We start from the raw sequence: 26,398 nt of genomic DNA on the forward strand, positions 1-26,398 counted from the left end.
CAACTGAAGCATCCGACTTTTTACACAAATGTCTTGGCTCCTGGGTTTGGGACATCCGCGTGGAATCGGAACATCCCGGGCAGGAGAACAGGGTAGGCCACAGGAATGTCTCTGCCCTTTCTATATAGATTACAAGACGGGAGTGATATACATCGGCCTTTGCAAAAATCTGCTGAGAGAAGTACCAGCTGATAAGTTTCAGCGTTTCTGAGTTTTTACTACCCACTCCTCCAATGAGGCAAAGACAGCAGTTTGCTTGTTTGTGAAGAAGGGCTACCGCTCACATCAACTTCAGGTTCTCAGACAAGGCAGGGCATTGATGCCAAGAGATCCTCCCGCAGACACTTACCGGATGGGGTTGGGAGGAGGAGGGGGAAGCGGCGGTGGAGGCGGCGGCGGCGGAGGTACCGAATTCTCAGACTGGTTCACCCGCTTCTGGAGCTCGTCAACTGCACAGAGAGCAAGCGTTCAGAAAAGAGCCGAAACGGGCAACTTAACACAACACCTTTTCCCCACAGAGATGAAAACACACAGCCTCTCTCAAAATCAAGTTCCTTCCATTTGGGCAAAGTTAGAAATCTCAGTAGGAAACTGCAGAACGTCTTAACATGTTTATGCTCCAGGCTGCCCCCGCTAATGCGAGAGAGGCCTTATTACACAGGTTACAAGAAAACATGACTGTCTTGTGGCTACAAATACAACTATGGGAAAGAAAAATAAACTCAGGACAATGCTGGACAGGCGGGGAGTAAGGACCGAGTAGGCTGAAGAAATATTTGTTAAAACGGAATGCCACTAAAACACTAAGAAATTGTTAATACTGGACTTTTAAAATGTATAGACCGGGCATTAATTTTAAAGATGGCATTCAGGGGGCGCCTGGGTGGCGCAGTCGGTTAAGCGTCCGACTTCAGCCAGGTCATGATCTCGCGGTCCGTGAGTTCGAGCCCCGCGTCGGGCTCTGGGCTGATGGCTCAGAGCCTGGAGCTTGTTTCCGATTCTGTGTCTCCCCTCTCTCTCTGCCCCTCCCCCGTTCATGCTCTGTCTCTCTCTGTCCCAAAAATAAATAAACGTTGAAAAAAAAATTAAAAAAAAAAATAAAAAATAAAGATGGCATTCAGTATGAGTTTGAATAGCACACTTTCCCCCACCACTTAATTTCCTTCAAAAATTGCAAATCCTCGAGTTCTTGATTTTAGCCAGACTCAGACTCTCAAAGGTCTGTTAACTTCAGAAACTGTTTGCAAAAAGCGAAGGAGCATTCTGGAAATACAATTTATCCATCCGATGCATTCACGTCATGAACGAAACAGGTATTTAAGCACCAACAGTGTGAAAGGGTCCATGCTTGGTGCTGTGCAAAGACACAGATTCTGAGTTCAAGAAGCTCGAGTTCAATGTGTACCACAGATGCGAATACCTCTAACATGGGCTCTGATAGGCCCTGGGTACTGAATACTGTTTGGACTCAGGAATGGCTCTCTCTGTCCCCAGCCAGTCCTCTCTCCATGAATGACTGCACCCCCAGTGATCTGCCTATTTGTTTCTACATATATAACCAAGCTGGCTTTGGCCACAGGCTGCCTGGGTATTCACTTAAAAAGAATGGAATACTTCTTAATTTTAGACCAAATTAAAAAGATAAATTGTGGTTCATTTTCATTGTGGGTTAGAAAGCATTGAATCCTTTTTAAAGGGAAAAAAAAGCCTACATGGTTCTTCCATACAGATTTCAAAATTCTAGTATAAAATTAACCAAAAAGCTGAAGTGAATATTGAAGCTATTATAAAAGGGAATGGCCTGCCTCCTTAAATCACCTACCTTCCGACAGAAACTTATTACTTATCCCTGTGGAATAATCCAATTCACACATTCCTGTCAAGCCTTCTTAGAACTGACTGAATAAATCCTTTGATTTAAATATCCCCTGGTGTTTTAAAAGTTTTTCCACTTAATATACATATTGTTGCCCATTTTATTGTTAGCTGTGATACTGAAAGTATTAGTTCATGGGTATAATTAGACACCAAACACGAGGGCTGTATGAACCTTTAAAGTTGAATTCTTCTTAGAAACGCGCCCTAAAATGAACAATGTACGAACTCCACGAACACTCCTATCTGAAGCCCTGAGAAATGCTGAAATGTTGGTCTTCTCATATTAGCAGTATCTTTGTCTCTTAATTCTGTATGTGAAGCTCACGAACACGGAGTCCAAAAAAAGAGGCCTAAGGGCTCACGGATCATTGGAGAACAGTGGTCATTCGACTCAACTGCAGTCACTTGCGTATTCAAGCACTGGGCAAGGGTTCTGGACTAGCTACCGGCCCGGCTTGGGGCTGGGCGTGGGGAATTCACAGACTGCTAAGACGCGGGAGCCCACTTGATGCTTTTACCGGAATGCTTTAAATCTCTGGCTTTCTCCTCAGAATTTTGGTATTTCAATTCCAATTCCTTTTTATCTTCTTCCAGAAGCCCCAGCTGCTGTTTAAGGTTGCGTATCTCTCTGTGGAGTGCTCCGTTTTCTAGCTGCTCCTCTAAGTCTTTCACCTGGAATTTATAAACAGAACTTTACAGTCTTTCCTTTGTCAAGCAAAAATAAAGGGGAAAAACATCATTGTTTCCCTTTACTTTCCAATTCATGGCAAAGAGATTCCAATCCATCCTAAAAACCACCCAAATACTAGAGTACAGTCAATGCTTAAAATACCAGCTATGTGAGTCGATATAAATTTATTGGGGACTTAATATCCCAGATAATTAAATGTGTAAACATGGGTCAAAAAGGTAACATAATACCTATGAAATTCATTTAACACAGATTATTACTTTCATACCCATTTTCAAGAGAACATTAAAGTAGCATGAAAAAGAACCCTTGGGGGACAATTAGGTAACAAGTATCAAAAACCTTTAAAAAACAAAAAAAGAAGAAAGAGGGGTGCCTGGGTGGTTCAGCTGGTTAAGCGACCGACTCTTGAATTTGGCTCAGGTCGTGATTCCCAGGCTGTGGGATCGAGTTCCAAGTCAGGCTCCATGCTTAGCATGCAGCCTGCTTAAGATGCTTTCTCTCTGGGGGCGCCTGGGTGGCTCAGTCAGTTAAGCATCTGACTTCAGCTCAGGTCATGATCTCACAGCTCGTGAGTTCGAGCCCCACGTCGGGCTCTGCTGACAGCTCAGAGCCTGGAGTCTACTTCGGGTTCTGTGTCTCCCTCTCTCTCTCTCTCTCTGCCCCTAACCCACTCACATTCTGTCTCTGTCTCTCTCAAAAATAAATATTAAAAAAATTTAAGATTTTTTTCTCTCTGCCCCTCCTCCCATTCATGCATGCTCGCTCTCTCTCTAAAATAAGAAAGAAAGGAAAAGAAAGAAAGACCATTTGATTCAGCAATACTACTTTTAAAATTTGCCTTAAAGAAATAGTAAGACGGGGTGCCTGAGTGGCTCAATTCGTTAAGTGTTTGACTCTTGAGATCGGCCCAGGTCACGATCTTGCAGTTTGTGAGACTGAGCCCTGCGTCAGGATCTGTGCTGCTAGTACAGAATCTACCTGGGATTCTCTCTCTCTCCTTCTCTCTCTTCCCCTCACCCACTCGCTCATGCAGTCTCTCTTTTTCTCTCTCTCAAAATAAATAAACTTTACAAAAATCTTAAAAAAAAAAAGAAATAGTAAGATACGTATTCAAATATGTTCACTACAGTGTTCTTATTAACAGGGAAGAATTGAAAATAAATATCCACCAATATTATTGATTTAAGGAATCATAGCGTGTTCACTAAATGAGGTCCTATATATACAACCATTTAAAATCACACAGCTCACTACACACTGACACAGGATGATACGTTACCAGCTGGAAAAAAAAAAAATCAGATTGTAGAACAGTAGGCACGGTATTATTCCATTTAAACTACCTTCATAAAATTCTCTATTTGCATAAAGCTTGGATAGGTACCAAAATATGGAATTCTTGGGTAATCTTCATTTCTTCTTTAACTTGTACCGCATTTTAAAAGTTTGTTCATTAGATGAAGTATGTGTTGTTCTCATCATCGTGAAAACAACACAGCGTTGAAAAGATTGCTGGGAAGTCTGCAGGGGATCCCACAGACAGGGGAGAGCTATTTAAGACCACACGCATGAAAGACCACCCAGAGGAAGTATATATACTAGCGTAACCGCCTTACAAGTCCTGATTGCTACAACTGCATTCACGATGTGCTCAAATTCAGTATCACCTATTCTCTCTTCCTACCCCGACAAGGTAGATATACAGTGGCTGAATCCCACACTTCACGTCAATTCGGTTGGCTCTAGGCCCATGTTATTTACTAAATGCGCTAACTACAACTAGTAAGACTTTTCAAAACTGAGACAACTCCAACACGAGCCGAATGAACATAACCCTTCTTTTATCCTCCCTCTCTTTATCTGAAATGGTAATTCCTGCACGTGGGGACCAAAAGAAAAAAAGAAAAAAATTCTCTCCTCCCCGCTCTATTCCCTAGGTCTCCTCCCAGGGGCAACCGCTGCCACTCTCCACTCATCTGGAGGTTCTACGCATACACCAACATTCCTCACTGAGGGGGGAAAAAAAATCAACTCTGCCTCATGACCAACTTTGTAAAAACTCCAGAAACTTCCGAGGATTAAACGTCAATATTATCGCTGAGAGAGACTTTGACAGGTGATGATAAAACGGCAGCCAACAATCTTTTCTTCACAAAAGAGGTACGCTGTGAGTAGTATAAATATTGATGTACTTTTTCTTAAGTGGTTTCTTTAACTTCACAGTCTTTGTTCCACCTCTTCGCCTGCCCACCCCTCCCGCCTCCTCTCTCTCACCTACCGGGATGACGATCTTTTCTGCCTGGCGCAGGAAGGTGGGCTGTGTCTGCTGGAATCGCTCCACTCGAACAAAATGAAATAACCACTTGGGAAGTCTTTAAACATATATATTTGTGCGAGTTTTACAAAATCGGAAATTTTCTCTAAGCAAACAATTACTACTAACGTGGACGCTCCCTCCCTCTTTGAACAAAACCCATGCCTTCCAATGAGCTCTCCGAGACAAACACACTTCTCGCGGTGTATGCGGTCTCCAGAAACACAATCAACTCGCAGATGTCCCAACCGTGCTTTCTGGGCCTTAACCAAGCTCCTTGCGAGTGCTCTCTCTTTCCCTCTTTTCTTCAGTCCTTTGGACAGTTTAAAGATCATTATGAAGTCTGGGATAGTGCGCTCTAAATCTTCAATTGGGTACTAAATTAACTTCATTTGCTGGTGACATTTTTCTAAAAACCGAGAAGACTGGAAAGACTCACTAATGCCAAGGAGGGAGCTCTATCTAGGGACCGCATTGAGCCCTCTCTTGCAGGTTGGTGTGTATCCAGGCTCCAGAAGAAAACCTGTTACCTTCTTCTGATGCTGAATTCTCTCTTCTTCAAGTTGCTGGACAAGTTTTGCATTTTCTTCTAAAGCTTTCAACAGCTGCTGGTCGGGGGCAGAGCTCTGCAGCAGAAGATGGCTCTGTCTCTTGAGCTTGTTCTGTTCGATGAACATCTGTAAGAGGGAAGGACAAAAAGATATACGTGCCAATCAATCTCGCGTCTCTCCCCAACCGAAACCAGAGCAACAGGAAAGCACGTGGAGCTTCTGTTAAAAAATTAAAGGCGGGACGCCTGGGTGGCTCAGTCGGCTGACCATCTGACTCTTAGTTTTGGCTCAGGTCATGATCCCGTGGTTTGCGAGATCGAGCCCCACGTCAGGCTCTGCACTGACAGGGTGGAGCCTGCTTAGGGTTCTCTCTCCTTCTCTCTCTGCCCCTCCCCCACTTGTGTTTTCTCTCTTTCTCTTTCTCAAAAATAAATAAATAAACATTTTTTAAAAAGTTAAAGACGATTGCTGAATGGTACAGTATCATAGTTCTAGAAGTAATGACCCCTATGATTTCAACCATAACTTTGATGCTGTCTTCAAGGACTTTCACCCTTGCCCCAATTAGGCATATATGCAATAAATGAGTCTTATTTTATACCTCAGTTTTTCATTGTTTTATTGTTTTAAAATACATTAATACTTAATAGTCTTGACTAATAGTTATCAAGAACTTACCTTATACCAAGTACTCTACTAAATATTTTATACGTGTTATTTTAATCCTTACATAAATCCTATGAGTTAAATACTTCTTCCTTGAATAGCTAAAATTTACTAACACTATGTGATAGATGCAGTGTTGATTTCACACATATCACATCATCTAATCCCTAGAACAACACTGTTAAGTAGATGCTATTAGTATCTCATTTTTACTAATAAGGTAACTGAAGTCAGAGAGGTTAAGCAACTTTCCCAAGAACACATGAAAGTGGCAAAACCAGGATTTAAGCTAAGATCTGTCTGATTTCGAGGCCTAAGCTCTCCACCACCTGGCTAATCTCCTTCCTCTGATATTTACTAAACCTAATGTTTTGTTTTAAACCAATTAGCTTTTCCCCAGTGATAAAAGTAGTTAAGTTAGGGGGGTCAGGAAGAAATGGGAAAAGGTACATTAATGTTTACTGGCCGCTTTACTAAGCAACTTACATACATTATTCACCTAGTCTTCACAAGGTTACATTTTTGAATACGACATTATTCTCTATGAACCTGTTGCTTCTTTTCCTTAATATCCCTTCACACGTTAGCCACCAGGTGATTCTACACATGAGATGTTTCATAAACTCTGAAATCAGGCCCATGTTATTATAGTAGAGATTCAGAGTTTCAGATTCTTTTTTTTTTTTTTAATTTTTTTTTTTAACATTTTATTTACTTTTGAGACAGTGAGAGACAGAGCATGAACAGGGGAGGGGCAGAGAGAGGGAGACACAGAATCTGAAACAGGCTCCAGGCTCTGAGCTGTCAGCACAGAGCCCGACGCGGGGCTCGAACTCACAGACCTCGAGATCATGACCTGAGCCGAAGTCGGCCGCTTAACCGACTGAGCCACCCAGGCGCCCCCAGAGTCTGAGATTCTTAAAGGCATTTGAGAATAAAACTGGCATCCGCCTTCCACCAGACAGCTCATTCCTGCGTAAGAATGGAATGTGCCGAGGAGGCGTGAGGGAATGGGCGTGTGCGCACACGCATAGGTGCTGCGCACCAGGACGGTGAGGTCAAAGGCATCGCCGTGCTAGGGAAGAGCCATCCAGGTTTGGCATCTGAAACCAGCAGTATAATCGAAATGAGCTATTCTGAGTTACAGAATTACAGTAATGTTTTAAGGCATTTTTCCCCTCTTAAAACATTATTATTATTATTATTAATGTTTTAAGGCATCTTCCCCTCTTAAAACTTTTTACTATTATTACAGTAATGTTTTAAGGCATCTCCCCCTCTTAAAACATTATTATTATTATTATTATTATTGCTATTATTACTATTACAGTAATGTTTTAAGCCATTTTTCCCCTCTTAAAACTCAACTTGATTGGGGTCCCTTGCCGGTGTCTTCGCAAATACCTTAGAGGGGAAACAGGAAGGCCTGAAAATAGCAGCCAGAGTCACTGAGTTCTCTGGCTTTCCGGCAAGTGAGGGCTTTTCCCAAGAGTGCTTGGTGGCCAGGAGCAGAAAGAGAGGCAGCAGTTGGTGTGGGCGACCAGGACAGAGCCGGTGAATTCAGCAGACGAACAGTGCTGGGCACAGGCCACTGTCATCAGCCGAGGCACGGCTGTGTCCCTCTCACCGCACTGCTTCTCTGAGCTCCAGTTCTCTCTTGGGGGAAAGACACGGCTCTCGGGAAAACTTGTTCAAATTTACACGATCAAAAATTATCTCAACTTGGTTCTTTTGAAAAGAAAAGGTGAGGATTATGTCTTGGGGATGTTAATAATGTGAATTTCTTTCTCAAAACCCTGTAACAATCCCTAAATAGTAAAAGCATACAATGAAAAGAACATACAGAAAATAAATTCCCCTAGGTGACGATGGTAACGTGAAAAGACTTAGTCTGACTTTTTCTAGACTTTAAGACACGAACATGAAATATTCTACACAACGCCTTCTAACGATGTGTTTAAAGGAAATTCAGTGACCAAATGCCTATGACTTTGGCTTTTAACTATGATAAGAACTTGACAGCTAGGGTTAGGGAGGTTAGTCTCTTATCACACAAACATAGATTCCAGAATTTTGGAGGAATTTCATGAATCTTTTCAAAGAATGAAAAAGAGAAGAAAAGCTTGTGTCATTAATATGTAATTCGGGGGCGCCTGGGTGGCACAGTCGGTTAAGCGTCCGACTTCAGCCAGGTCACGATCTCGCGGTCCATGAGTTTGAGCCCCGCGTCGGGCTCTGGGCTGATGGCTCGGAGCCTGGAGCCTGTTTCCGATTCTGTGTCTCCCTCTCTCTCTGCCCCTCCCCCATTCATGCTTTGTCTCTCTCTGTCCCAAAAATAAATAAAAAACGTTGAAAAAAAATTAAAAAAAAATGTAATTCATTCTTTCCGGAAGAATATTAAATATCACCTGAGTTGTCTGGGAGAAGAACAGAACCGATTACACAACAGTCCCCTAGTATATCCAGACTATACTCGGAATGAGGCACCCATGCTTTCTAATAAGGAAAACTACACTGACTAGCAAGAAAAACTACATTCAAAAAGTACAGGAAAATCTTTCATTAAAAACTAAAATTACATCGGAGCACTTGGGTGGCTTAGTCAGTTCAGTGTCCGACTCTTGATTTCAGTTCAGGTCATGATCTCATAGTTTGTAAGATCAAGCCCCATATCAAGCTCTGTGCTGATAACATGGAGCCTGCTGGAGATTCTCTCCCTCCCTCTCTCTCTGCCCCTCCCCTGATCACCCGCATGTACTCTCTCTCTAAGTAAATAAATAAACTTGAAAAAAAGAAAAAATACTGTTTCTATTAAAAAAATGAAATTACATTGAAGAAAAGACAAAAACTTAACACAGGAAGACACCTGGCTGTTTCTTCCTTATTGAGGGAGGGTCCTGTTTTTGGTTTGTTTTTCTATGTTGCCTTTTTTTTCACCCATTTTTTCCATCCCCTCATGCTCCCCTCCCCTCTGGCAACCACCAGTCTGTTCTCTGTATTTATGGGTCTGTTTCTGCTTTTGTGTTGGTTTTGTTTAGACTCCACACGTAGGTGAAATCATATTTGTCTTTCTCTGACTTACTTCACTTAACCTAATGCCCTCTAGATCCATCCATGCTGTCACAAATGGCAAGATCTCCTTCTTCTTTGTGGCTGAGTAATATTCCCATGTGTGTACGTGCATGTGCATTTTTTTAAAAAGAAATTCTGGTTGTGACCCACTAACTTGCATGCTCATTTATTTTATTTTTGGGGGGGGGGTGCGGCAGAGAGAGGTAGGGACACAGAATCCAAAGCAGGCTCCAGACTCTGAGCTGTCAGCACAGAGCTCAACGCAGACCTCAGACTCACACACCGTGAGATCATGACCTGAGCTGAAGTCGGACACTTAATTCACTAAGCCACCCGGGTGCCCCCACATGCACTTTTTTTTAGTGGACAGGTAGAAGTAGGAGTGTGGAGAAAACTCCCCATTTTTTTACTCTACACATTTTAGAACTGTTTGTATTTTTTACAAGGTATATGCATTCCTTATGTGGTTAAAAACATGAAGTAAGTTAACTATTGAATTCTAAGGCTCCAGACCTTAAGCTCCAGAAGGGCAGGGGTCATAGCTGCTTCCTTCGCCATTATAGTCCCCCCACCCCCCGATGAGCGCAGACACTGGCTTCTGAAGATGTTTGCTAAATGCACTAAAAACCAAAATGCAAAAGAGTCACTTCTCTTGTCAAGTCATGCACTGTTGAGCAGTAGTTTTCCGTGGAAAAGCTGAGAATCTGTCAACCGTGCAAAGGGGAAGGTATATGGCTTCCAATCTGACCATATTTTGAAAAAAAACCAGTTTTCTTCTTGCTATTGTGCACGTCGGATGTAGACACTATAAAAAAACATCGAGCACCACTGCAAGTACTGAGGGCACCAGTAAGCGCCCTTGCTCTCCCTCCTCCCACCTCCGTCTCCTTGTGCCAGGGTCACAGGTCAGCGTCGCGTTTCCGCCCGTCACTACCAGGTGAAGGGCAGGGTCCACCACTCATTTTCATATTCTTAGCGGAATCCTGCTTCCCCCGTCTATCTTCTCTGCTGCTGCGTGGCCTTCAAGTTTTCTTCGAGCTGCTTTGTATTCTAATATTGTTCCACGAACAACAGATGTAAAAGTGAAAATGTCTCTCAAAATCAGACGCTGGCATTCGGGTCGAAAACAAGCCAGCCTTTTCAGTTTTGCGGTGGAGGCGTCTTCACATCATCCCTACTCTCGCTCCCCCTCGGCTGTTTATCTGGTGCCATTATTTACATCGCTGTAGCTTTTCCGAAGGGCTCTGACACACTTCAATTCTTTTCTCTTTCTTCCAAGTAACAAGAGAACAATTTTTACTCACCTTTCATTAAACTCTCTGAATAAAATGAATCATAATATTTCAAATTGACGTCTCGGACGAAACCTTTTACAGAGTTCATTGCTAGCACAGCTACATTCGAGTGCAGAAAGACTCCTGCACAAAACCATAATCTGATTTTCAAATGTCATTCCCATAACCCCACGCTTTGTCTTCCTTCTACACCTTGGTTACTTCTACCTATGAATGTTTTACATTTCCTTAGCTACTTTCTGGCACAACCTACAGGGCACAGGCAGACTCAAACTGCTTCTAGGTAGATGGAGATCTCGGGCAGAGCAGCGCCATATCACAAGCTGTTATAGTTCAGCCAACTGGTGCCTCATCGTTTCCCTGTAAACCAGCCCCAGGGCCATGAAAAACCCAGTGACGACAGGTCAACGAAGGGTGGTCGGAACATGAGAAGCTCAAAGCTGATCTCTGACACGAGAGGAAAACCATTATTCTGGTGAAAGGCCAAGATGATGGGTATACAGCGTGGCGTGTTCCACAGCAAGTGGAAGAATCAGCTTCTGTAAGGAGATCACCGTCTAGGAGGTGAAGAGAAATACTAACACCATGATACTGTTGTTTGGGGTGGTATTGGAGATGGACCCTGGATTCTTAGGGCTTTTTGAAATATACAGGCATCCCGTACTCAAGCTGACTTCTCATCATAAGTTACAGGCATCCCCAAATAGAATTTCTTTCCCTTGTACAGCATGTTACAGTACAAAATCCTGTACCAGGATTGAAGAATCCTGCCATGTGATTTTGAAATCACTTGGCTGAGCCACTAGCAAGCATCACCCATTTTACAGACAGTGAAAGTGAAGCCCCAAGAAGGCTAATACTCTTAAGTCACACGACGAGTGACTGACTGACGTGGCCAAAATTTGAACCCAGATCTACTGACACCACATCAGGGACCTTGATGCTATTTCACAGCCGCCTCCCTTATTTTAAGTGATAAGTTTTGGGGTGCCTGGCTGGGTCAGTTGGTAGAGCATGCAACTCTTGATCTCTAGATTGTGAGTTTGAGCCCTCATGTTGTGTGTACCGATTACTTAAAAAAATATATTAAAAAATCTTTAGAAACAAAGTGGTGAGTTCTTATTCAATTTCAAAACCTATTTTGGGGGCGCCTGGGTGGCTCAGTCGGTTAAGCGGCTGACTTCAGCTCAGGTCACGATCTCGCGGTCTGTGAGTTCAAGCCCCGCGTTGGGCTCTGGACTGATGGCTCAGAGCCTGGAGCCTGCTTCCGATTCTGTGTCTCCCTCTCTTATCTGCCCCTCCCCTGTTCATGCTCTGTCTTTCTCTGTCTCAAAAATAAATAAATGTTAAAAAAAAAAAAATTAAAAAAAAAACCAACCTATTTTGATATGTCATCTCCAAAGTTCTTTAAGAAACAAACATTTAAAACTAGGTCTCTGGAGGGGTGCCTGGTTGGCTGAGTCGGTTGAGGGTCTCACTTCGGCTCAGGTCATGATCTCGCGGTTTGTGGGTTCTCTGTGCCCCACGTCGGGCTCGGTGCTGACAGCTCGGAGCCCGGAGCCTGCTTTGGATTCTGTGTCTCCCTCTCTCTCTGCCCCTCCCCTGCTCATGCCCTGTCTCTCTCTCTCTCTCTCAAAAATAAATAAATGTTTAAAACAATTTTTTAAAAAATGAAAAAACTAGGTCTCTGGATACTTACCTCTTGTGCAAATGACTCCGCCTTCTTTCGAAGGTCCTTCTCCAGTTGCAAGTTAACCTGCATCTCTTCATACTCTTCTACCGCCAGCATGGACACTGAGGAGAGGAGGAAAAGAAATGGACAAGACACAACACAGACTATCAGGAAGATGGGTGAAAAGCAGGGCTGAAGAGATTCTTTGCATCGGCACGCAAGCACCCTCATCCATCGCTGCTTGGAATATAAATTGATCAAACCTTTTTGGAGGACAACTCGGCGATGTGAATCAAAAATCCAAAACTATTCATGCCCTCTACTCGACACTTGCACGTTTAGGAAGGTACTGATTCCCCCGAGAGAGCAAATCATGAACACGTCCAGAGGTTAGGCTGCGAGAATGCTCTCAGCATTGCCATAGACGACAGTGAAATCATCCAGATGGTTTCATGGGGGACGACCAGTAGAGTATATAATTTACAAGAAATATGATTCTGCCATCGAAATGACATTGTAGAAGCATATTTCTTGAACCAAAAGACATTCGTGGTATTTTTTTTAAATGAGCTTACTTCCCTTTTTTAAAAGCTACAGATCTACAAGGCCTTTCGCAGAAGATGAAACGTGAGAGGCCAGTGAACGCGTGGAAAGATACTCATCTTCATTAGTAATCAGAGAAATGGAAAGTAAAACCACAGGCACCTTTTTATACTCACAAGGAGGGAACTGGCAAAAATTAAGGAGAGTTACACCAAGTCTGGAGAGGATGAAGAACATGGGAACAAACGCACTGCTAACCAGAATGTAAACCTACTTAGTAAGTCCTCTGGAGTCACGCAGTGGGACAGAGGATAAACTTGTATTTGGCGTGGATCTTAGTGAAATGCTTGGATATGTGCGCCAGGAGACACCTGTGAGAATTTTCATGACCGTCTGACTTGGAATAGCAAAAAACTGGAAAAAACCTCAAACATCCACCAACAGGATACTGGGTCAATGAATTTTGGTATAGACATCGAATGGCATATTGTGCAGCAGTGAAGATCAACACACCACACCAATGGCCTTCAGCAGGGATAGACCCCACAAACCCAGAAAGTTGCAGAAGCACACATGTGAAGGGCTACCATTAATATAAAGTTCAAAAATATGCAAAATTAAACAACGTGCTGTCTAGAGATATCTACATAGTTGGTAGAACTTATTATAAAGAAAAGAAATGAGGGGCGCCTGGGTGGCGCAGTCGGTTAAGCGTCCGACTTCAGCCAGGTCACGATCTCGCGGTCAGTGAGTTCGAGCCCCGCGTCGGGCTCTGTGCTGACAGCTCAGAGCCTGGAGCCTGTTTCCGATTCTGTGTCTCCCCCTCTCTCTGCCCCTCCCCCGTTCATGCTCTGTCTCTCTCTGTCCCAAAAATAAATAAACGTTGAAAAAAAAATTTAAAAAAAAAAAAAGAAAAGAAATGATAAAAATCCAAGGGGTACAAATGGAGACTGATGTTCAGGGCGCTTGTAAAGTACCAGTGGGTAAAGAGATTATTTCTTTGCTGATACTTTCTTCATCTTCCGTAAATGTTATAAACACATTTAGCAAACAATTTAACAGAGAGAGAGCTTTCTTTAGATTGGAAGAATATACACGATGTTAACAGCGCTTATCTCTGAACTGTAAACCTTGAAATTTTTTCCCTTTTCCTATTCCTACATGAATCTATACTTTCCACCAAAAAAGTATATTACCTGAATAAAAAGGAAAAAATATATATATGTGTGTATAATATATATAAATATATATAACATAAAAATATATACACACACACGTGTGTGTATATATGTATACATATGTATACGTATACATATGTATACATATGCACACACATATACATACGCATATATGTTGTTTTTAAGTATCTTCCATGTTTATAAAGAGAAACGGGCTCAGATCCATTTAGGCCCAGAGTCAGAGCTCTGAATTAAAGAATCAATGCAGGACAGACATCTTCCAAGGCAAGGTCCTGTCAAATAAGAGCAACGTGAAAGCTTTGCTACTTTTTGACATTTTGCGGCCTGTGTTGTTAAATAATGATATAGACAGGCCAGAGGGAGTGATGGCGGTGTTAGAAATTAGGCACAACATAGGTAGATATCACACTAGTCTCTCAATCTGCCTCTGGAGAGGTACTTTCAAGCCCGAGCTGAGTCATATCAATAAAATCTTTAAAAAGGCTCTCTTAATGGCTCCTTTCACACAACGTTCCGCCAGGACACTTCAGTCCTAACTGACTAAGGACAGGATTGCCGTGTAATGACATAGAATTTCAAACTCTGTACGCCGTAAATCTACTGCCTTCTCAGAGGAAAGACTAAAAGTCTTACCAAGTAAAGCAACAGAAGTGGTGGTCTGTGATGTGAATTATAGGTCCCTGAGAGCTAAATAATTTTCAAACCTATTTAAAAAAAGAAATTTCAGGGGCTCCTGGGTGGCGCAGTCGGTTAAGCGTCCGGCTTCAGCTCAGGTCACGATCTCGCGGTCCGTGAGTTCGAGCCCCGCGTCAGGCTCTGGGCTGATGGCTCGGAGCCTGGAGCCTGTTTCCGATTCTGTGTCTCCCTCTCTCTCTGCCCCTCCCCCGTTCATGCTCTGTCTCTCTCTGTCCCAAAAATAAATAAAAACGTTGAAAAAAAAAATTAAAAAAAAAAAAATTTTCAGGAAGAAAACAAAGACGGCAGTGAGTATCGGAAGCCCCGGCAAGATAATTGACTCTCTTTTCTAAGTCCAGAGCACCATAATACAAAGTGAATTTGCACATGTCCTAGCCCTCTTTACTTGGATTCTGAAAGAAATTAGGTTGGTCCTAGTCATGCATTTACATAATCTCTCTCTCTTCCTAGATACAGGGTTCTCTGAAGGCAAGGACCCATGTGATTAACCTTCCTAGAACCCCCTGCTTCTAGCACAGTACGTCAAGACCATTACTATCTTCCTAAATGTGGAGACAGCCGAGCAAATGTCACAGTCTATCACATCTCCCACACTTAACTACGAGGTCCTTCATTTATTCAAAAACCTCAATTCGTGACACAAAGGTGGAGAACCACCACCAATCACAACAGGGAAGGCTGGAAGATTTCCTTTCAGTGTTGTAGCTTCTGAACTAGAAATGAGAGTGAATGGGCCGGGGAGGGGGGGGGGGAGACAAAAAGCTCAGAACTGTGTCTGTAGAACTCCACTTGGGCATCACTCTCTTGTCCTAAACCAGGGGACATTAAAAAACTGTCCCTGTGAGACTTGACGCTGTGTTTCATTAGCAAGGATTCTGTTTTCTTTAAAGGTAGCCTTTGGAGAAATTTCCTTCTCACCATGGGACCAGGTCTGCTTCTCCTGATCAAGAGGTTCATTTTTATGTGATTCAGATACATATCATGAACCTCTCATCATGCTGACGGCCGGACAGCTCAGAGCCAGATTTCAGGCACACAGGCAGGAATGTGCACGACTTCAGAGCAAGCATGTAATCTGTGTATCAGTATTTCATTTTACTTTCACTTTGCCCCATTTTCTACATCCTCTCAATTTAAAACTGTATCATATCGGGGCCCCTGAGTGGCTCAGTCAGTTAAGCATCCAACTTCAGCTCAGGTCACGATCTCGCAGTTTGTGGGTTTGAGCCCCGTGTCGGGCTCTGTGCTGACAGCTCAGAGCCTGGAGCCTGCTTCGGATTCTGTGTCTCCCTCTCTCTCTGCCCCTCCCCTGCTCTATCTCTCTTTCTCTCAAAAATCAACAAACATTAAAATAAATTTTAATAAATAAATAAAATCATATCATGTTGCATGTATCTATGTAGATATCCTCATCTCTTTCAGATTAAAAATAACCTACAAAATACATAAATACTAGGGGAGAGCCAATATGGCCATGGTCCCAGGATACCTAGAGACAGAATAGTATTTGGGTTTAAAGTGGGTTGTAATTTCCTCAAGCAAAAGCACTTCCTAGAAGGCCCAAGACTCTAAGGTGGGTGATAAAACAACGGAAAAGAGAGAGACTCACTGCTAGAAATCGGGAAAAAAACACTATTCTTGCTACAAGATATTCTTGCTACAAGAATCTTTAGGCACAAGTATAAAACAACACAAAATGTACGTAAACCAAATAAATTACATATGTATCGGAGAAAAAAGACTGGAAACACGTACCTCTATTGCATTTTTCTAAGACTCTTCTCTGTTCGAGAACTTCTGAATTCAAAACATCTTTTTCTTGTTTAACTTTATTTACCTAAAATTGTGAGATTGCGGGGGAAGGAAACACCCAACATTGTAAAACACGACATATGGCGATGTGCAACACTCAAACTGCTGTCCAACATTCAACACAAAGCTACAATTTAAAGCAGTCATTGGCTTTACCGTGTTGGGCTTTTATTAAGGTCCTTCTTAAGGCCTCAAAGGTAGCTATTTAAGTTAGGATATACATTTGGTAGAGAACTTATTTACAAATTCCAAATGGCACTGGTCCCTAACAATGTAAATGGCTCATATTTTAAAATGCAAAAATCCAACCAGAAAGCACCCAGAAAATAGAGGAATCATTTGGTCTGAGATCCAATACTCAATTTTGGTATTCATTTCAAACTCTGATGACATTTGGCTTAAGTAAAACATACATTAATTTTTTTTAAGTAAAAAAACACCTTAAACTTTGATGACTTTGGGCTTGAGTAAAACACACATGAAAATCTTCCCCCAAAACACATTTCTGAGGTAATTTTGACATCGGTCAATAGGAAAGAATATCATATAGGACCAATTAAAACAAAAAAGAATGTGAAGTTACATGTATCAAAGAGGATAAATCTCAAATGCGCTATATTGAATTTTAAAAAGCAGGTACATTTACATCATTTAAAAACCCTCAAAATACTATTTATTATAGCAAAAGATGTAAATACATGCACTTGAATGATAAAAGACAAGTTTAGAATAATGACTGTTTAGGGAAAAAGGGCAGGGAGGGTAGGGATTGCAGTCAGGAAGAAATCCACTGGGATTTTCAAGACTACGTATTAAGCCAGGTAGTAGGGATATGGATATTCGTTATTTTGTTTTTGATACTTTCCACACGTCTGAAATAGTCGTAACAAAAATAACTTCCGAAAGGGCTTCCGGTAACACTTCTAAGTGGGAGGGGGCAGGATTATCAGTAAATAATCATAATTAAGGAACAGAGTACATTAAAATGTGTGTGTCTCTCTCCTATGGTTACAGTTAAGAAACACACTAAGATCGTGGCCCTGGAAAAGGACTGAATCAATCAGCATGCCAGAGCCTGTGAACTGGTTGCTTTTAGTATAAATTAGATTTTGGATTTTGGTTTGAATTAGTAACTGGTATAAGATCTCCAACAGGAATCCCACTTCTAAAATATCATCACCCTTCTTCCCTCTCATTAGGATGTCTTGCCACAGTAAGGAAACCGGAGCGAGGCTGAAACTGGTGGCCACTGCTTCCCAACATGTCTCCCATCATGGCCCTTAAGAAAACGGTCAGATACGTTGTGCAAACTTAGGTAACTGGATGAGGCCGCCCACTGCAGGGATCGAGGTCTTGGCATTACCTGCAAGCCACCAGAGGGATAGCTAGGCGCTGGAGTGTGTGGGTTTGGAAGCTTGGGCTGCAGAATCTGGGAGCCACTCACTGACACAAGCTAAATCAAGACTGCAGTTCCTCGAAGCATCGTGCAGAGAAAGGCAATTATGTGCTCCTGTCCCTCAAGACCATTCACACGGAAAAATAAGAAGATTCTCCAAACACCCACTTGAACCCATTCTACCACCTATCACGTGTGCTTATGTTGGAGGCACACAATGACAGCCCAACTCGGCCAACCAGCTGATGGAGAAGCAACACACTTCTTCACCAGCAGCAATAAAGTGGAGGACTTAAACTGCAGGTGCCATTCTTACAAATCAGTCTCACACGGCGAAAGACGGGGGGCAAAGGGAGAGCTTCATTGCTATTTTGGTGCTTTATTTACTGAGCTAAGTAGTGAGGATACGAATGTTCATGATCTTCTTGTCTACGGTGTTTTGTATGTTTGAAACAGGGGGTAGAAGAGAAGATTAAGATTAGTACACGGTTCTCGTGTCAGAAATGAACTCCCAAAGGCAATTTTTTAACTTAGCCGGTCTCCAATGCCCTGAAAACACCAAAAGGCTTGCCCTTCAGGCCTAACATACGTACTTCTTCAATTACTTCTACAAGTTTGCTCTTGAGATTTTCCAATTCGATGGCTAATATCTTCTTCTCTTCCTGAACAGATACAATTTGATCTCGAAGTTCTGCGTTTTCAAAGCAAAAATAAAGGGGGAAACAATATCAATGAACTTCTTCTTAAAAAAAGAAATCAATCTTGTCCAAAGAATTGAAAATGCCAGTGCACGTGTAGCTTATGGTCAAGGTTATTTAACAATTAAAACAAAAATGAAGAAGCAGAGAACAATGGAAATCTCATTCTGTGCCCCCGTACACAGCCACAGTTATTAATAATTTTATATCTCATGATCTCACCATGCCTTAAATATACTAGATCATATTTTCTTTACATTCTATCAAACACATATTTTAGAAAACTACCTGGCCTTTGAGAAGTAAATTTTTTTAAGATTTCAGGGAAACAAATTAAGGCACTGTACTAATTTCCTCTTTACTTTAAAATGGCCATGGGCTCTCGTCACAATACAATAGAATAAACAATTGGGCAGCTGATAATTTGCAGATTTTCATTTGCAGAAAAAAATCCTGACCTGCTGCCAGTGGACAGCCCTCAAATACTATTTGAAGTGACTCAAAATACAACCTCTTTGAAAAAGGGTTAATTCTAGTAATTTTCTCTCCAGAGTTTTTGGTGCATGGTTTCTTAAGTTATTTCATATTTCTGATTATTGGGGTTTAACGAAGACTGGATTACCAAGATGGAAATATTAGCAACTGTAAGTGAAAATGTTTTTGGTATTAGATGAAAGTTATTTCCACCACTCAAACGTTAAAAAATATATATACACAGCTTAGCACCAAGTACTTAAATTGATACCCAGGCCTACAGTTTTGTGACTTGGTTTTTAACTGCGTTTAATTTCTTACCCTTCTCCAAGAACAATAAAAAAAAAAAAAAAAAAAAAAAAAAAAACCTTCTCTGGGGTTATTTACAAATGGAATCAAACTTTTACATGAACCCAGCTTGAAAGGAGTTCTCAGACACTTATTTCAAAATAACGGTCTCCACTGGGTGGCTAATCCTGAAGGAAGAACAAGAGACCAGATCATCCAAGACCTAACAGAAGGGGAAACTAGGAACAAAAGAAAATCCTAGAAATTTCTTCTCCTTCTCCAACCGTATCAATATTATTCTGTCTTAGATTAAGGGGGTGGAGGGTCAGGTAAGGATGGCTTTCTTCTTACTTTTTTCTTCCTACTTGCAACTGAAGTTTTACCTGCCCGAGAAACTAACGAGTATTGCTTTTGACATGCGCCGAAGGCTAAAATGCCCCAGAAGCCACTGAGCCCCAGACGGCTTTCCTATATCATTAACATAAACAACGTGTACATATAATTATGTGTATATATAATCATGGATAAAATTAAGGCATATTTTTAAAATTTTATTTTAGAGAGAATGTACGTGAGTGCGGGAGAGGGACACGGGGAGAGAGAATCTTAAGCAGGTTCTATGCTCGGGCTCAGTGCAGAGCCTGATGTGGGGCTTGATCTCACAACCCTGGGATTGTGACTTGAGCCAAAGTCAAGAATTGGACACTTAAGTGACTGAGCCACCCAGGTGGCCCCATTCTTTCTTTCACTTAACAAAAATATCTTAACTATAGTCCATGTTTTTAAGCAGTTTTACAGACTAGCTGTTTCTATCAAGACAGTACTTTCAAAAGCGCCTAATCCCAAACAAGAAAGTCGTAACACACCAATGTCACGTCCTGTCGTGATTCTCAAACCAGGCTACTCCCTGGAACATTTAAATCAGAAATGTCTTGAAGCAGAACCCAAGTTCTAAAGTTCTCCAGTGATTCCAATGCACAACCAGGGTTGAGAAACATTATCAAAAATATGCTCGGTGACTGAGCCAAGAATACCACCTTTGATCTGCTTCTGACACTGGATGGAGACGCAAGTCTCCGCGGCACCCTCTGGATCTGTGCTGGCATCTTCGTCATCGATGTTGATCTCTTCAGTTATTACATCTGGTCCCAGCTTGGCCATGTACAACATGCTGATTCTTTTCAATGTTTTATTTTCTTTATTTAGCTGAGGCAAAATATAAAAACAGTTATTTTAACAGCAGTCAAATGAGTGTCTTGGATTTTTAAACAATAGACAGATTAAGTGTATTTCTGTCTTCCATATTCATCAACATTCACAGCGTGAACTAACAATTAGAAGATTCATTAAGTAAGGTTTTATTTACACTTTTTTAATATTAAACTTATTAAAGTAAGGCCTGATGCCTGGATGACTGCCAGCAGCCTGGGAAAATCCTAGCTATAACTGATAATATAAGAGAACTTAAAATAAAACATCAGTATAGACTTTGTTACGTTAAGTAAGACCTGATGCCTGGATACAGCCAGCAGCACGGGAAAATGCTAGTTATAACAGATGATATAAGAAGAATTAAGATAAAATACCGGTCTGGATTAAATCAAATTTCAATTTATTTCAATTTAATTAAGGCATTTTGTTTCAAAAAAAAGGTTTTCTTTGCTGCTATGCATGCCCTGTAAATGTTTGTTAGCTCAGCCCTCTCTCTTCTCTGGACACGGCTACACTCTTCTTCATTGTTCGGCAGGATTGCTACGGGAACAACCATGTTCCCCCAGAGCACACCCTATCCCTTTGGCCACAGCTAATCAGTCCACAGATTAGGCACACGAGGCCAAGCTTGGTCAGATGGATCCGTTCTCCAGAAATCTGGAGGCTGGAACACGGAGAGGAGTTTCCTTCCACATGTCCGCATGTACAGAAACTATTGGCACCCACATTCCAACTCTGAATTGAGGAATAGAGGAAGGGAGTCCATAGCAAAGCCAAATATGGAGCTGATGTGTAGAGACAGGCAGAGGAAAATAATGCAGATGGGTTTCCCACAGGGCTCCGGTCCATTCCTGAAATACTCTCCTAGGCCATAGGTAGATTCCGTGGGATTCTCCAGTATCCCTCACTAACAAATTCCTACTTTTCTTAAGCCAGTTCAAGACGTGTTTCTGTCTAGAGTTCTAATAATACACAATGGAAGAAAGCACAAGATATGTTTCTACTATCTCTATAAAGAGTTCCAATTCACAGCAAAGAAAAGAAATCCTAATTCATTAATGTATTTGTCACTCCTTTTGCAGAAATTAATTGCTTTTTAGTTTCAGTTGCTCAATTATCATTGTCTTCTTTGGTTCATGTTTATGTCCATATGAATATTAGTACAAAGCACACACAAAGAGTAAACTTGGAGGAGGGGAGGCACCCGGGGTGGCTCAGTCAGTTAAGCCTCCTACTTCGGCTCCAGTCAGATCTCAGGATTCGTGAGTTTGAGCACGGCACGGGGCACGTCTCATCCTCTGTCTCCCTCTCTGTCTCTCCCCCCCACTTGCATGTGCGAGCACGCTCTCTCTCTCAAAAATAAACATTAAAAAGAAAAAAAAAGAGTAAACTTGGATCCAAAGTCCACAGAAGGAAAATACGGCTTTCTCATGTTTTCTCTTCTCAAGACTGCAAAATAAAAGGTCTTCTCTGAACACACAAAAATTTAGAGATGAAACCATGTTTCTTTCACTAAGGGCCCATGACCAACACGACAAGTTGTGAATTTCATAACTGACCCTGGAAATTAACACAGAGACCTAGTTCAATGCAAAGCTAACTCCCCTTCTCCACTAATCACCTTATGTCAGAGTAAGCTGTGCTCGTACTTACTTGTCAGGCTTTGGCCCTTCATTCGTGGTAATTAGGACTCCTCAGGGAAAAGCCCAGACCATTTCAAACTGGGAGATCTGATTCTCACCCCAATAACATTGAATCTAAATGTATCTTAAGTAGCCTGGTCTGGAACACAAGAGGCTTCCCTGACCTCTCTGGGGAGTCAGGAAGAATCAATCCGTCGGAAATGGCTATGAACCCTCCTGCAGCTTCTCCCTGGGAAGCCCAGTGAGTTCTATTCAGGGAATCTGACACTGCCCTCTTCTTCCCTGTCCCCAGCCCACAGTTCGGGCTTCTAGCTCCCCAAGATACATTACAGGATCAAGAACTAGATGGGAGCCCGTCCTCTCTCTCGGCCTCTCTCTCTTCAGATGAAACATTCAAGTGAAGACTGCTGTGGGTTCTCTGAACCATGAATGCTACAGAGTAGACCTATGCTGTGCTCAAGGATCATGGTCAATTCCCGGACAACACCATCTTTTCTGAACGTTAGGAGGAAATAACAATTTAAGGAAAAGGTGACAAAAACCCTCAAGCCTTCATTTGTAATTCTGCCTCCTACCACTTAAACTAATGGTTTCCAGCTCTGCACATTAACATCTCTGGAGAGCTTTTAAAAACTCTCACTGCACAGGCCTGCAACAGACCCAAACCTCTGGGAGTGGAACCCAGCACAGTACTTTCTCTGAGTCCTCGAGTGACTCTAATGTACGTCAATACTAAGAATCTTTGATACAGAGAAAGGCAATGTGTTATTATACATTTCTATAAAAATCAGCAGAGTCAAGAATCCTGCTCTGTAATCAAATGTTTCTGCCTCTAGAATAACCTCATCTTTCAGGGTGACAGTTTCCTCATCGGCGAACTAAGGAGAAAAATAGCTTCTACTCCATAATGTGAAGATTGAAGGAGATATTACATATAAAGTATTTAACACGGTGACTGACATGCAGTAAAAATTCAGTGTTCGCTACTCATTCTTACAAAAGAAGTTTAGTTTGTGCATCTGATTTTTCTTTGGAAATAGTCTATCAGCTCGTTTTCTTCAACCAAGATACACATCCATGATCCATGCAATTTTTTCTTCCTCCAGGATACTCACGAAAGCACAAAAATGCTAATTTTTGCCATCTGGTGCTTAATACGTCAGCTCCAGGGCCACCATCACAATAATAATAACCTGATAGTTAACAGTCCTACCCTCAAAAGAGTTTAATGCCTCTCTCTATCAAGTCAGGCACTAAAATCCACCAGCCCTCGGCTGGCCGTACTACTCTATTTAACAAAGTTACTAACTCAAGAAGAAAGCCGCACACTGGGTGCCTGGCTGGCTCAGTAGCTAAAGCATGGACTCTTGATCTCAGGGTTATGAGTTCAAACAGCACATTGGGCATGGAGCCTAGTCACAAAAAAATAGAAAAAAACAAAAAAGCCACCTAGAAAATTTCAAAAGTCTTCTCTGAAACATCATTCTCATGTTTCGGAAGAAGAGACGTAAGAGTTATGTACATAAAGATCTCATGACCGTGCTAACTGGGTATTTTTGGAAACTCTGAATTCACAAATTTTGGCTATGCAATTTCACCAAAGTTATTATTCATCAAGTTATATATGTTAACAGCATGCTGTTTTTTGGAACCATTCTAAGTCACAAAGCAAAACTAAATCTTCTATAACCCTACAGTAACAGAATCCTCTAGTACATTCAAATTTAAGTAGTTTTCATATTGGGTGCAGCATAATGAATATTTAAAGATACAAAATAAGCAAGTTAAACAGATTTGGACCATATGGTTTAAATAACTGGTCCACATTTATCAGGTTAACCTACACATTTTAGCAAAGTACCCACCCTTGCTTTTAAGAACATTATGCAAATTGCACCTTAAGAACTAAACATTCCATTTGTCATTAATTTGAAAGCAAAGATTCAGGAAAATAAGAATAAATTTGCAGAAACTTTGCTGCTTTAAAAATGGAGCCTACCTTCAAAAATGACAATTGGGATATCTAAATCAGGATGTGTGGTTTATTGATCATACATATAGAGAAGCTTCCAAACTTTGCATTCAAAGCTGTAGGATCTTCCAGATCCAATGAGCACATCTATAGGTTTTGTTGACTTGTGTTTTTATTCCAAGTCCCATAAGGTCACACTGTATCCTCAAAAACAAACCGTATGTCCATTTTCAAAAGACTTCATAAAGAACAGAGGACAAACGGCAGAGGGAAGGGTCCCATGGTCAAGACTAAATTACAAAACTGACCTTTGAGATTAGCAACACGGTGGTTCATAACCACGGATGACCATTATAACAGTCACATGGCAGCTTTCTCAGCCCACACATGGCCACCAGTGGGTGTAGAGTATTCTTAAGAAATCAACACTGGTCTACCCTGACACTTAAGACAACTATAGCTCAGAGAGGTGCATTCTCTTGCTCAAAGTCACCTGTTAGTTAAAAACAGAAAGGCAGGAATCAAATCTTTCTTTAAAGGGACCTATACAGGGGCACCTGGGTGGCTCAGGGAGTTAAGTGACCAACTCCTGATTTCGGCTCAGGTCACGATCTCGCGGTTTGTGGGTTCGAGCGAGCCCTGCGTTGGGTTCCACATCGACAGTGAGGAGCCTGCTTGGGTTTCTCTCTCCCTCCCTCTCTCTGCCCCCCCCACTCATGTTCTCTCTTCCTCTCTCTCAAAATAAATAAATAAGCTTAAAAAAATAAAAACAAAAAAAATAAAGGGGCCTGTACAGACCCATGAGTAAAGTGCATCACGAAAAAAAGAAAAGTCCTCTCCATTCTCCCTTCAGTCCTCACTCTAGTCTATCCTGTCATTTAAGAGGAGACTACAGCAGTCCAGGAACCAGAACTAACCTGCCCAAAGTCAGTCACATATGCCCAAAATGACATAAGTGGGAATGAAACCTGTATATACCGCCTCCCAAACTGCTGCTCTCCGTGAAGTCTGCCCATCCTGAGAGTCAGTCAAGCCTTTTCGTTCCACATGTCCTATTGGCAACAGGAATACTTAGGCACTTATGAATAGCGAGAGGAAACACAGAGACCATCCTCAGCCACTGCAAATTCGGAGCAGCTAGTGCGCTCTGACTACATTTCTCTACTTGTTCCAAAAGAAGACCCTCAGGACTTGAGAAGAGAATTCGCAGTTTTGTGGACCAGTGAACACTTAGCGATGTGTAGCACGGATGCAGCGGGGGGAGAGCGCTCACATCATCATCGTTTTGAAAGTGAAGGCCTGCGCTGCTACGTATTCTTCAGACACAAATAACAGAAGGGAAGTTGCATGCACATCATTTATATTCTGAGGCTCTGGCTGCATTATCTTGTGAATCCCAACGTAGTGTCATCACACAAACAATTAAGCAAACACCTCTAGCAAGCACACTGCTAATGCATACAAATTAAATAGAGACATATACAGATGGACTGATGGACTGATTTGCAGAATTTCAGTCACATCCAAAGACACACTTTGGAGGCACCTGATGGGGAAGAGGGGAAAGACACACAACCGGCAATTACTAATGATATTTGGCTAAAAATTGCTGTCATCCATTTCCTGATGAAGTGGTTCAGATGCATTTTACTCAACCCAAAATACGTAAGACGGAGATAAAAACATTCTTTAATAATAATGTACTTCTGATGAGACAGAATATAGAAAATTACACTCTTGGTATATTCATCAGCGAGAAGCAATCAGCAGAGCACTGGAGGTCACCTTTAGCATATGCCCTCACTCTGCTTTCACAAATAATCACCTGAAATATAAGGCTGGAGGCTGACTTTTTCATCTACATCAAACACGAAACACTCACTGATCCTTTACGTCCCACCAGGTTACTTTTAAACTTGGTTAACATTTTCACCCAGTGCACAGACATCTAGGAAGTCCAGCTGGAAGAACTCCTCTGGGGCCATTTTTCACAGGCAAAAAAAAGCACAAATGCTGAAATACATATAAAGAAATGCCCCCTGTTGCAATCAAAATAACCTATGCAGTAAGATATTTCCATAAGCCGCTTCCAGGAGTCTGAGAACTTATAACACTGTCCTCATCGTCAGAGTGGAGACAACGGATTAGAAAACCAGAGGGGCAGAAAAGGGCAGAGGCCACTCTTCAGAAAAGCACGTTGAAATTAAAAAGCTCAAGTAGAATTCCCTTCTTTAAAGAGTCTCACCTTTGTTGCCAAAGCTTCGGCGCTTTCTCGACAGGTCTTCTCTATTTCAAGATGGTTCTGCATAAAATTGACTTCCTC

At 41.8% G+C, this 26,398-nt stretch overlaps 1 protein-coding gene across 3 annotated transcripts in view; it reads right to left on the reverse strand.

Moving 5' to 3' along the window:
- Nucleotides 1–26,398, reverse strand: part of SHTN1 (shootin 1) — a 101,978-nt gene that overhangs the window by 42,053 nt on the left and 33,527 nt on the right. For 2 of the 3 annotated variants that reach the window (XM_040486574.1, XM_040486576.1), the window contains exons 4-11: nt 26,321–26,398; nt 20,286–20,454; nt 18,382–18,479; nt 16,336–16,417; nt 12,170–12,264; nt 5,417–5,563; nt 2,397–2,550; nt 350–449 (exon numbers count right to left, since the gene is read on the reverse strand). The exon at nt 26,321–26,398 is cut by the window's right edge and continues 17 nt beyond it. In XM_040486574.1, the coding sequence (XP_040342508.1) occupies nt 350–449; nt 2,397–2,550; nt 5,417–5,563; nt 12,170–12,264; nt 16,336–16,417; nt 18,382–18,479; nt 20,286–20,454; nt 26,321–26,398 (923 nt within the window). The remainder of the gene's footprint in view (nt 1–349; nt 450–2,396; nt 2,551–5,416; nt 5,564–12,169; nt 12,265–16,335; nt 16,418–18,381; nt 18,480–20,285; nt 20,455–26,320) is intronic. The other variant, XM_040486575.1, reaches the window with a different exon arrangement.

This window comes from Herpailurus yagouaroundi, unplaced genomic scaffold, assembly GCF_014898765.1.
Source record: "Herpailurus yagouaroundi ecotype Mexico unplaced genomic scaffold, PumYag 163, whole genome shotgun sequence".
Classification (NCBI taxonomy): domain Eukaryota; kingdom Metazoa; phylum Chordata; class Mammalia; order Carnivora; family Felidae; genus Herpailurus; species Herpailurus yagouaroundi.